The sequence below is a fragment of the Thermobia domestica genome, chromosome 9 (genome assembly GCF_964235325.1).
Source record: "Thermobia domestica chromosome 9, izTheDome1.hap1.1, whole genome shotgun sequence".
NCBI lineage: Eukaryota > Metazoa > Arthropoda > Insecta > Zygentoma > Lepismatidae > Thermobia > Thermobia domestica.
In genome coordinates, this window is record NC_137462.1 from 280,267,304 (window position 1) to 280,279,682 (window position 12,379).

Genomic DNA, 12,379 nt, shown 5'->3' on the forward strand with positions numbered 1-12,379 from the left:
CACAAGTTGAATCCGCCGTATTACAATGTGCTGCTCCAACTTTACAATGTGCTGTCCTTGACCAGAAGCGTGACAAAGTTTTTCCTACCACTGCTCGACTCTGGTAAGTCTGTTTTACTTTCCTGATGTTTATTATTTCTCCTGTTTTTAACCTCGTGACCAAATCTCCATAGGAGAGCCGAAAGTTTAAGTTCATGGTGTTTTGAGGAGTTACAGTTACCTGTAAGTAAAATGATTGCAAGAATTCCTGAATATATTAATATTGCTTAAAAATGTTAAGTGCAAAATCATACTTTCCACAAAAATGAGATTGAAAAGTTTTGGCTTTTATAATTCAGCTTATTAAGGTCCTCACACTGTTGAACACCTGATGTTTTCAATTATGAATCTAAGTGTTCCCTGCTCAATTTTAATAAAAAGAAGTTTTTCAAGTTCAAACGTTTTATATACATTCTTTTTATTGGACTTAACGTTCTTTACATAGCAAATACAGATATATTATCCACAATAAATAAAGTGAACAACTTTTCAAATTTAAGATACTTCAATTACTTTCAAAGCTAATAAGGTTTAATCAGACAAACAAGGAATATGTCATCTTGCTTACCTTCTTCCTCTCTCTACTTCACTCCCTCTCTCCGACGCTAAAAATAAGTAAAATTTAAAATAAATCGTTCGCAGACCAAAATTTGCTTTTGTCATAAACATACAAAACTTAGGAAACTAAAATTAGGAAACTAAAATTCCTCGTGATTTTTCCCCCCAAAAAACAATAAAATAGCTTCAGACTGAAAAGCTCCATTTCCATGGTAAATCTGCTACTACAAAGAGTTGTTTTTTCTGGTATTATTTAAAAATAAAATATCTGAATTTAACAATGTTCGATTTAAATCTGAAGATCATTGTTAGCAACTGAATTTTAAAATTCACTATAAATAAATTATTTGAGGATAAGAGATGGCGCTGTAATCACTAAGTATTGGGGAGCTTTGCTCCCATTTTTTGTTGAATTTTTACTATTTACAATCCATTACTTTGGACAATTTTATTACTTGTTACAATTTTCGTATACTATATTTCATTTTCAATATGTTTATGGGCCGCTTATCCATCTGTATTATTACATTAATAGTGTGATAAACAATTTTATTTAAAACAGGCAAATTCGGCCATCTTGGCTCGTGCCATTTTAGTACATTTACTTATTTCAAACAATTTATAATTAAAACAAATATAGTGACGTAGTCTACAAGGCCCTAAGGCTGGGACTTCCTTTATAAATCTCCTGTAAGGGAGGTAACTGAAAGAAAGAAAAATAAATTATTTATAGAGAAACGATTAGGTGTTACATTTTTAAGAGTTTCTTTTACTAGAAAAACAAGTGTATGAGATTACAAACGTTACTAATCTGTATCAATAGCTATATTTGAAGATGCGAAAAAGATTTAAAGTTTTATGAAAGTATTTCACTTGTTAGTTTGAAATTTCTCATTAGAATATAACAATTCCCAGATGAAACTCTAACGCTCAATTATCGAATACTTACTGCTATTAGTATTGTTTTTTATGGTGGTAATGTATCATGGGATGGGATGGGATTTAGATTTCTGGGCTTTCGGCATCTAAGGCCATTTAGCCCTTCACGTTTTGAGGGATTACGTCCCTCGGCGAGCACACAATCCGGGGAAAGGGAAGGAAGAAAGGATTGGGGAAGGAAGGAAGCGGCCTGGGACCTATAAGTTAGGTACCACCCCGGCATTTGCCTGGTGTGAATGAGGAAAACCAAGGAAAACCTCATTCAAGGTGGCTGGTCTGAGAAAGCGTGTTACACTTTTTCGACCGAGTGCCCCCACCGGGAATCGAACTGGTAATGTATCATTTTTATGTTTGCTTTCTTTTACTTCATCCACCATATCCTTTTGTGTTTGTAGTTACTTTTCCCCTCCACAATTGAAATAACTTTTATAATGTTTATCTGATACTCAAATTTATTTCTGGTTTTCTGATTAGTTGACAATTAACTTTGACAGTTCTTTCAGGATCCAATAAACTAAAATAGCTGTGGAAATTCTATTGAATTTTTGTATTCTTTCCTTTCTGTTTTATACTAATTTTGTCAATCGAAAACTTCACGAATTTTCTCTTGTGGAGAAACTGTGTGTGTACATGTACCTTTTGAAATTTGTATATTTTTTTTACTTAATTTTTATATATTTTGTTTTGCAGGAGGATATTGAAGCCAGTTTGGCGCGTGTAAAAGAAAGATTAGAAAAAGAGACAATGTGCCATTTAGAAACAAAACAGAAGTTATCAGAATTAGAATATCAAGTGTCAGAACTTGACCAACAAATTAATTCTGAACGAGGTGAACGTCACAGACTGGAACAGTTAGTGAGTTCTGGAAGTTTACCAGACGACGCAAAAGTTGGCTTGAAATCTTCGTCTACAAGGTCGTCTCTGATATTCGGAAACAAAATAGAATCTCCGGCTACGCCTCCTCCCCCACCACCCGTACAGCCACCACCCCCTCCTCCTACACTTCCTAGACCGCCACCTCCATTACCAGGAGGTCTGGCTCCTGCCCCTCCAGGAATTCCGAAGCCCGATGTGAAAAAGAACATTCCACAGCCGTCAAACCCCCTCAAGTCTTTTAATTGGTCTAAGCTACCTGATACCAAAGTTGTTGGAACAATATGGACAGAATTGGATGACACGAAGTTATATAACATCATGGATTTGGAAAATATAGACAAATTGTTTTGTGCCTATCAGAAGAATGGTGTCACCGTAAGTATACTAAAATGTGTTTTATAATGTATTTTTTTCTTTATGTGAATAATGACTATCGATTTCCTTTTATACGAGGGAGGATCAGAAATTGGTTACAAGGTCTATATTTCTGGAGTTCCGTCTGTTATAGAAAAATGAGGCGTGTGCGATAATTTTAATACATAAAGTTCGCAACTGTGCAGAGTTTCAGCCACCCACCATCTGCGGCGCTAGTTGTGTAAACGTAAATGGCGACTCGTTTGGAAAATTCGTCTCGCGAAGAAGTCCGCCCAGTTATTCGATTTCTGTGGACGAAATTCACCTGCAGCTGATAGAGGTTTATGGAGAGACTCTAATATCTCGTGAGCATGTCGCACAATGGTGTCGAAAGTTTGTAGCTGGTAGAGAAAACGTCACCGATGAGGAGCACAGTGGCAAACCCTCTTCGCTGGGACATCATCGACCACCCTCCCTATAGCCCGGACCTTGCTCCAAGCGACTTTCACCTACTACCTACTTGAAAAAGTACCCAGAAGGCCGTCACTTTGCTTCAGATGAGGAGATGAAACGTGTGACGCAAGAACAGGATTTTTACCAGGGTGGAATCTTCAAACTCCTCCCACGATTGGACAAGTGCTTCACGATATGGAGACTGTCGAAAAATAACCTAATGTATGTAGTATCTGTTGGCTGTACTGTTTTATGAAATAATAAAGGGTGCGTGTAAAAATGTATTCACATTTTGAACCGTCATAGAAAATTTATGTTCCGTTCTACAAGGTTCAGTTGCTGGAAAGGGAAAGCTTAAAGTCCAATTTGAAGCACAAATGCACTTTCTCACGCAAATGTGATTACTGTTCAAACTGACGGCCTTCAACATCAATACCTTTCTGAGTACGAGTCACCACTGATTCCGTACATCGTACCAACGTGTCCTATGGGATTTCTGCGCACACCACTTGAATCTCATTCCAAAGTGTGTCTAAGTTACGTGGTTTACGTTTGTACACCTCATCTTTGTACCGCAGCAACATTCTCAAATTTCCAGTACCACTTAATTACCTGCTTCCGCTCTTTAAATTTCAAACGTACGTCCGCCATCTTGCAGTTACTTCCTTGCCACTAACTGGGTTGAGTAGCTAGAGCGACAATTCTGCTGCCACGTATTGAAGGAAGATAACATTACTTTCTCCCAGAAATTCAACCTTGGAGCACGGGAAATACGGTTTTTATGACGGTTCAAAGTATGTATACATTTTTCTGACGCACCCTGTATATACACGTTTCACTGCAGGCTTTGTAACATTACTTTCCGATCACTCCTCGTATTAAATGATTAATGGTAATTTAGTTGAAGAAGAAACATGAGTATTGTTGCCGAAAATACAAGCAAACTAAATTCAAATTTCCACATTTTAGGTCAATTTTAAATGAGCCATAGCAGGGTGTCTGTCGGTCACGAAAGTAATGAAAAAGTCACGAAATCAGAAAACGGTCATGAAAATCAAGAAAAAGTCACGAAATTTAGCTTTATGGTCACGATACGATTTTTTTTTTATCTGCACGAATATAGGTACAGACCAGGAAAATTTTATTGTATACAATGTCAAAATTCACCGCCAAAAATGTGTATTGTCAGCTTTAGACGCTACTGAATTGCAAGCAAAGCACGCTTCTATCGCATGCATCAAAATTCAGCCAAATTCGTATTCAAATTCGCTCTTCAGACTATCCTTCAGGTGGCATCATTGAGCAGTGGCGATGCAAATCGCATTTCATCACCGATACCACCTTCACATTTAACCAACACTCCACGGAACAGCCCTTGAAAGGACAGAAAAGATAAAAATAAGTGCTAAAGAATATAGGTACTGTTTGCTACCTCCAAAAGTTCGTCTCCAATTACTAATTCACCATTCTTCGTTTGAAGGAATCATCCCGAGAACCGAACTTGTGACCACAGATTAAAAGCGGCTCATTTAACATCTGTGTGCACCCAGTAGGAATAGCATAATTGAATAAAAACAGAAAAATAAATAAACGAGCCCCCAAAAATCTCTCTCTCTCTCTCTCTAAGCAATGTACCGAGCCCGGTTTAGAGGTATCAGATTTAAGCAAAACTTCAATACACCAAAACAACAATCAAATAGGTAGATCCAAACACCTTAATGAGAAGTTAAAATAAGAAAGGATTACGCCCAAGGATTAACTTATAATAAATCTTTATTCATACTAATAAAAAAAAAAAATCTCGCATCGTTTATTTCGAAGAAAAGAATCCAGCCCTTTATAGGAGAGAACCATTCATCGCGCATATCTCCCAAAATTGGCCGTAGAATACTAAACGAATTATTTTAACGAAAAAGTTAGGTAAGCCTAATTTTGCCTCCTACGTGAGGTGTCAAACGGGTCTTGAACCCCTAGCCTCTCCTCCCTCTAAAGGAGTGGCATGGCCCCAAAGCCAGCTAAAAAAACGGTTCAGCGACTTAATTCGCTTCCCCCTTCACACAACCCTCTTGCTGTGTGGTACAGTTTAAGACCAACAATCTCCGTAGCCCCCCAGACGCTCTTCCTCTTAAGAGAGTTGTGGTCTGAAATTATGTCAAAAACTAAACTTTTTGCATCACGCCGATACAGCCCTCTTGCTGTACCATGTCAATCTCTAGCCGCCTCTTCGACCGAGAGTCTGAGAATTCCAGAAAAGAGATCCCGTCCCCTCTTTGGACAGAACCCTAACCATCTACCTCTTTAGACGGTCGAGCTGGAATCCTCCCCCACCTATGATTCTCCTGCTCTTATATAGAAGATACAACTAACGGTCACCAGACAGACGCTTGGTTTAAATTTTTTTAAATTAACGAACAAAAAATATAAACAAGCAAGATAGCGTTCGTTTCTGGCTCTCCCCTAAGTGAGCTGTTAAAAAAAAAAAAAAAAAAAAAAAAAAAATCCTGTTGGGAAAAGAAGGAAACTGCTGTTAGTTAACAAGCCATAGAAACAAAATTACACAAAGACAAGAATAAAAATATAGATTATATGAACTGTAATAATAATTTACCCGGCCGGGATTTCTCTCTAAATCTATATTAACTGATAATACAATACACAAGAATAATAAACAAGGTAATAAATACAAATATAAATAGCAGCTCCCTAAGAGGGGACTGCATGTTCTTTAGTTTTTGAATGTTATGGAAGTTTATGGTTGGTAAAGAAAAGATCACGAAAAAGTCACGAAATTTCATTTTGGAATTTTAGTAGACACCCTGCATAGTCACACTGATTGATTTGCCGTTATTCCTTATTACAATCTCCACTTCGCATAATTCCTACTCTTCTGCTACAGACTACCAAGGCATCATGCTCATTTACGTAAACCAATCTGCTTTATCTACTAATGTTTTAGTTATTTTATGGTACTCATGTAATAATTATTCATCATTCTATTTATAATTATTCTTTAAGAAAGTAAGTGAATGCCACATTTTATTCAACTGCTTCTGTTTAAGTGTACTGTACTATGTATGGAACGTTATTTTTAATGTTTTAGTAGTGACGATCAAGGCGAGCGAAACACGTATTCGGTACTCATCTTGTAAATAAGTTGTCCAGATCTGTGAGACTTCGGTCACGCTAGTCTAGCCTCTTCACTCTGAAATTTGTATCCACTAAAATGTTCCTTGGAGAGCTGATCGAGGTTGTATAGCGAGTGGTTCAAAATTTCTTACCGAAATTTCCAATTACACTTTGTATTACGGTTCCAAATTTATCACCTGTCTCTAAACTTATATTAACAGACGATTAAATTTCATAGCCAGTGCCTTCTCTGCATTCGGAAATCGTGTCTCAACGTGAATATCCTGTTTGGATCTCTGGCCCGGCTGACCCTTCGTCTTTAACACTTTAAACCAATGGTTGCCCTCATGTTCCTGATCGGTATTTCTATTTAGTATGTCGTTACGAACTGATGAACAATCCTTAAACCAGCCGGAGAATTTTTACTATTATCTCTAATACGAGGTGTGTTCGAAAAGTATCTAATCTTTGGTTGGCCAAAATACATTTATTCATTTGGAAATCCGAAACACTAATCCCTTGAAAGTAGTCTGCTTGGTAATGAACACACTTCCCTCAACGATCCCGTCATTGTTGAAACACTTCTGGAACCCACTTTTTGGAATGTGAGCAACCGTGCCGTTGCATTCCGCATGATGTCGTCTCTTGATTCAAATCGGGTCCTTTTTATTGACATTTTCAGCTTGGGAAATAACAAGAAGTCAGACACGGAGCTATGTCGGGTGAGTAGAGAGCTTGAGGACACACAGGAATGTTGTATTTGGCGATGAAAGCCTGAATCAAATTTCGCGGGCACTCTCCTCATGCGCAAATTCTTCTTCAAAATAGAATGTACCGATCCAATTGAATGGTTTCCGCTTGGATGTCGCAAGCTTTTGACAAAATTTGATGCAATATGGCTGCTCAAGTTTTTCTAGCATTTTATAAAAAAACGGAAATCTGACGACCGCTCACTACATGTCTTGACGCGTTGGCCGACTGCGAGCGATGGCACTTTCAGAGGCGGGAAAAATTAATGACTGCGTATGAGTATTCCCTCTACATCTACACTGAAGAAGGTCTCCCGAGCTTCATTGGTTTACGCAGGAGAAAATAAGGTTTCATACTTTTTGAACACACCTCGTAATATTTTGGTAGGCGTCTTGTACATTTGTTAGCGAATATTCTGGATTCAAGGTACGGAGGCAAGAACTTGACCACCGAAGAACAATCGGACGCTCTAGAATATCTGAATGAGCTTTCAAGGCTGTATTCAGATGTTGATGAGATAGAAGTTCTACATGCCTTACATCATACTTCTTGCTTGGTAAATTAGCCTACTATAATAATAATAATAATAATAATAATAATAATAATAATAATAATAATAATAATAATAATAATAATAATAATAATAATAATAATAAAAGAGTGTCTTTAATAGGTGAGATTTTTATTTCCACAATACCAATGTCATATCTGTATTAAACAATCATAAAAACAAATATATATATATATATATATATATATATATATATATATATATATATATATATATAATATTTTTCTGAAATTTCAATGAAATATTTCAGATGAAATGTTTCAACGAAATATTTCAATTTTAAAAACAGTACTATTCACAAAAACAGTACTACTGGATATTGTTACCAAATCTGTCGATAATACATTGCCACCATGTTCTAAATTTTAAATTTTGAATTTTATAAATTCAGCAAGTCATACTTCAGTAATGTAGTAAATTTAGCTTATTTCGTAAATGTGAAATGCTATGTACATTTCACGATAAATACATGAATAAAATAAAGATAAATAAAAACATTTTGAACATTGTGAACCTTTTCTTCTCAAAAATATTAATAGAAATAAACAAATTTTCAATCCAGCAAGAATTGCAAATAAATTTCTCAGGTGGCTCTTGGTAGGGTCAACCATATAGTAGTCAACCGAATTTGATTGCAACGAACTTGTGTCGTTAATTTACGTAGTTTTTATAATGGCACAGTTCTGAATAAATATCTATCGTACACCATGCTCTCTCTGGAATAATCGGAATTAGGTTATTTATCAAAACATTTATTAAAACAATTTATTTTAAATTTTAATGTAAAATGTGACAAAGTGTACAGTTGTCAACCGCACAAAAACTAAGTTTGACCACTACGTATACCAGTAGTCGACCAGGACCTACAAGTTACAAGAGTAAGGTGCTAATTTTAGGAATTGATGTAAAAATATTTAATAATAATTGTACCTAGACCTGCCATAACCACAAAAGTCTCTTTTTAGTATATATAGCCCGAAGTAGTTAAACTGTACTTGACCAATTTGTGCAAGCTACAGCTAAATGTAAGCAGGCAATTTATGAAGGTGAACGAAATATTTCAAATAATAATTTTACCTTCGTACCAGAGAGACAAAGGACCCTTACAATGAATATAGGCATAAGTCTAGTCATTTCGTAGGATCATATTAACTCACTAGAAAATCTTGATCGCGTGTTGTCGCTTTCTTTCCTTACATAGAAACGCGAGTACTGGAAGTCTTCGTACTGTTCAGCAGTATCAGTTTCCAAATCAAGGAATAAAGCTTTGTGAATTCTGAGAATGCATTGAAGATGTGTTTGCAATTTTTTTTAGCTAAGGACCCTGTATGTCCAATGGCAATATGTGGCTGGCATTGGCGTATAGGGCATACGGACTAGTGTTTTTCAGACCGCAAGTTATATGTCCGTCAACAAGGAAAATCAGGGAACCTCGCACTTTTCTTCAATCAAGAGAGCAAAACGTTATCAATATGTTCATAGGATGTCTTAGATTTGATCCACCTTGTATCAAATAATCCTATGCCCTATTTATTATTATTATTATTATTATTATTATTATTATTATTATTATTATTATTATTATTATTATTATTATTCTGGAAGAATATTTACCAAATCTTTAGTTGCTTCACATATAGGAACCTATCATAGTTGGCAAAATACACTACAGCATTCAATTCAGCTAAATCCAATCTTTGAGCCTCAAAACTACCTCATTTCATAGACATGATCAAAAGTTCACCTCGTTGGCATTGAGAATTCTTTCTGAATCTTGCAACAAACCTTCACAATGAATACTATCTCTTTACTCTTTTAGTTCCTGAAACCAACATATCTACTGTTTTTGTAAAGCACACACATGCTTTAGATACTGTCTACGCTGTTCTTAAAGTCGATCCGGATGCCTTCTGAGAAATACGTGTCTAAACAATTGTTTCTTAAGTGGAGCATCACGTAGACCTATCATAAGTTAGGATACCTTTAAACTATAAAATAAAACATAATTGGACATACGCCTTCTTACGTAAACTAACTACAGTAACCGGGCTACAATAATCGTGTGAAGGGTAGTCACTTACACATATCAGACTTGCAAACGAGAAAACAAGATTGGGTGGGCATATAGGCTTTGGTCTACGAAATAATAATTTAAAAAAATATATATTAATTAATGAAAAAGTGCCTTCATAATTCGGATAGGTTTCTTTCTCACTCTTAGGAAGTTGAGTAGTGGATCAGTATTCTGTAAGGCGATAATACCTCACGTTCTTCAGCATCTAAAATCAGAGAAATGAAAGCCAAGTTTGAATAGCGCATACGGTCATAATTTGACACGTAATAGCAATTTTTAGATATCGCATGGCATTCTCTCTGTTGCTGGAGTTTTGCAAATTTCATAGGTCTGTTCAAAGTTATCCAAATACATTTTATACCACTCTCCTATCACAAATATTAATCTTTTCTAAAGTAGTCCACTTATATCCTATAGTCGACCTCCCCGGTCGCCTACGGTTTCCTTTGCTTTAATTTTATACTTCTGCATTGCAAACAGCATATTGACTGCATACATGCAAAGACATATACGTTCCTAGTTGATTTCTAATAAACCTACAAAATCATAGTAGTCGACCACCCTGGTCGACTTTAGAAAAATGGTCATTTGCAAGAAAACAGTGGTCGATCACCCCATTGTTTGCCTTAAAATTGACAAATATCATTATTTTCGAGTATTATACTAAACCACTAATCTCATACGAGCTTCTTGTACCGTTAAGTTTAAATAAATTATGACCGTATTTCCATAATTACATTTTCCCTACATCTCGTCAGGATTATGAAAAATTTTGATTCTTCTTTAATTCTTCAGCCTCCTGCTGTAGTCTCATATACACTGGCACGATCCAGTCGAACCGTGACGAATCATTCAATACACGTTTGCAGGGACATTAGGGAGTGTCTAAAGCTTTTACTAAGTCATTCATTGTAATTCACTAATGTATAGTTTTGATCTTACGAGCCTCCCTTATTGAAGCAGTCGACTACTAACCTAGGTCGATCATAGGCGGTTCCACCCTACTCTATCCAAGTGTCACGCTCGTGCAGATGTCTCATTCAATATAACTTCTCATCCAAAATGTACATTTACCAACTCAGAAATGGTACTCAAACGTAACCATTGAAGAAATATTAACAATCATAAGAAACATGAGAAATGTCTACTCTGTAAGTCTTGGTGAAATACCGTCCACTATTACAAAGCAACCTGCTTCAATAATTGCTCTCCACCTGACTCATGTAATAAATTTCTCGATCTAATCGGACATTTTTCCACAGCGTTTAAAAGTGGCGGAAATGATTCCCTTGTTTTAAAAGTCAGTCGTTACAATGTTAAAAATTATCGCCGTATCTCTGTTTTGTCAGTTTTTTTTTTTTTTTTTTTTAATTGAGACTTTAATGTCAAACAGGCTAAGGAAATACTTACTTACCAATAATTTCATCTCACTATCACAACATGGATTTTTCAGAGGCAAACCTACTGGTTCTGCAATTTTTGATTTTCTTCGTACGGTCATACACACGATAAATAATAAAGAATGGGCCATTGGGCTCTATGTTGATCTTACTATGGCATTTGACATCATAAATCCTTATCTCTTGCTTAATGATTGATCTTGAGTTTAGCGTCCCTTTTGGCAGCGAGGTTATATGAGACGTGGAGCTACGGCTTAACGTGGGATCCGAATCTCATGAGCTCCTACAGGGAATTGAACCCTGACCTCCCATGCCAGATACGTATGTTAACTGTTTAGCCACGAGGGAGCTTTATCTCTTACTTAAAAAATGTTCTTATGGTATGAAAGGAGCTTCCAAGAAGTGGATTGAACCTTACTTGAACTATATATATCAAGTTATTCAAATTAAGAAATAAATTAATGGAAAAATTTGAAGTTTTGTTTCATCTAAAAATAAGATTCTAACTGGTGTACCACAAGGATCAGTGTTCAATCCGCTAATTTTTCTTATAATGATTTAACACAGGCTATGTTACCTAATAATTTCATGATGATACAAATCTTATTATTTTAGGAAAAGCACGAAAAGATATTGAAAATAACCTAAACATTGCGTTCACTAGGTTAATTAATTGGCTAAATATCAAAAACTATATTTCTAAATAACGATAAAGCTACTTTGCTAAACTTTGTACTCCTAATCAAAATAAACATTTTTTTTTTTTTTTTTTTTTTTTTTTACATAATGGTGAATAACAAGAAACTATAAATTTCTAGTTTAATTAAATTTCTTGGTATAAACATTAGTTTCAAATTTAATTAGAATGAGCGTATTTTTCAACTTAACAAAAATTAAGCAGTATATGTTTCGGTCTTCGTAGACTGAAAGGTAATATCACAACACAAACCTTGCTTTCGGTCTATTATGCAAAATTCCAATCGTTATTAAGTTACGGTATTGTATTTTGGGTCACATCACTGAATGTATCAGTACTTTCCGGTTGCAAAAAAGACACTAAGGGTTATGCTTAGATTGTCGCCAAAGACTTCTTGCAAGTTTATCTTCCCAAGACAGAAAATTTTACCTCTTCCTTGTGTGTATTTATATGAAAGTGCCTTGTTTACTTTAAGTAACAAACACGTATTTATAGGAAACATTAACATCCATAAGTATTATACTGGATATGTTAGTAATTTA

General features: G+C 35.5%; 1 protein-coding gene across 6 annotated transcripts in view; it reads left to right on the forward strand.

Annotated features, from left to right (window-relative positions):
- Positions 1 to 12,379, forward strand: part of DAAM (disheveled-associated activator of morphogenesis-like protein) — a 254,175-nt gene that overhangs the window by 215,464 nt on the left and 26,332 nt on the right. For all 6 annotated transcript variants that reach the window (XM_081726067.1, XM_081726068.1, XM_081726069.1 and 3 more), the window contains one exon: positions 2,227 to 2,787. In XM_081726067.1, coding sequence (XP_081582193.1) covers positions 2,227 to 2,787 — 561 coding nt within the window. The remainder of the gene's footprint in view (positions 1 to 2,226; positions 2,788 to 12,379) is intronic.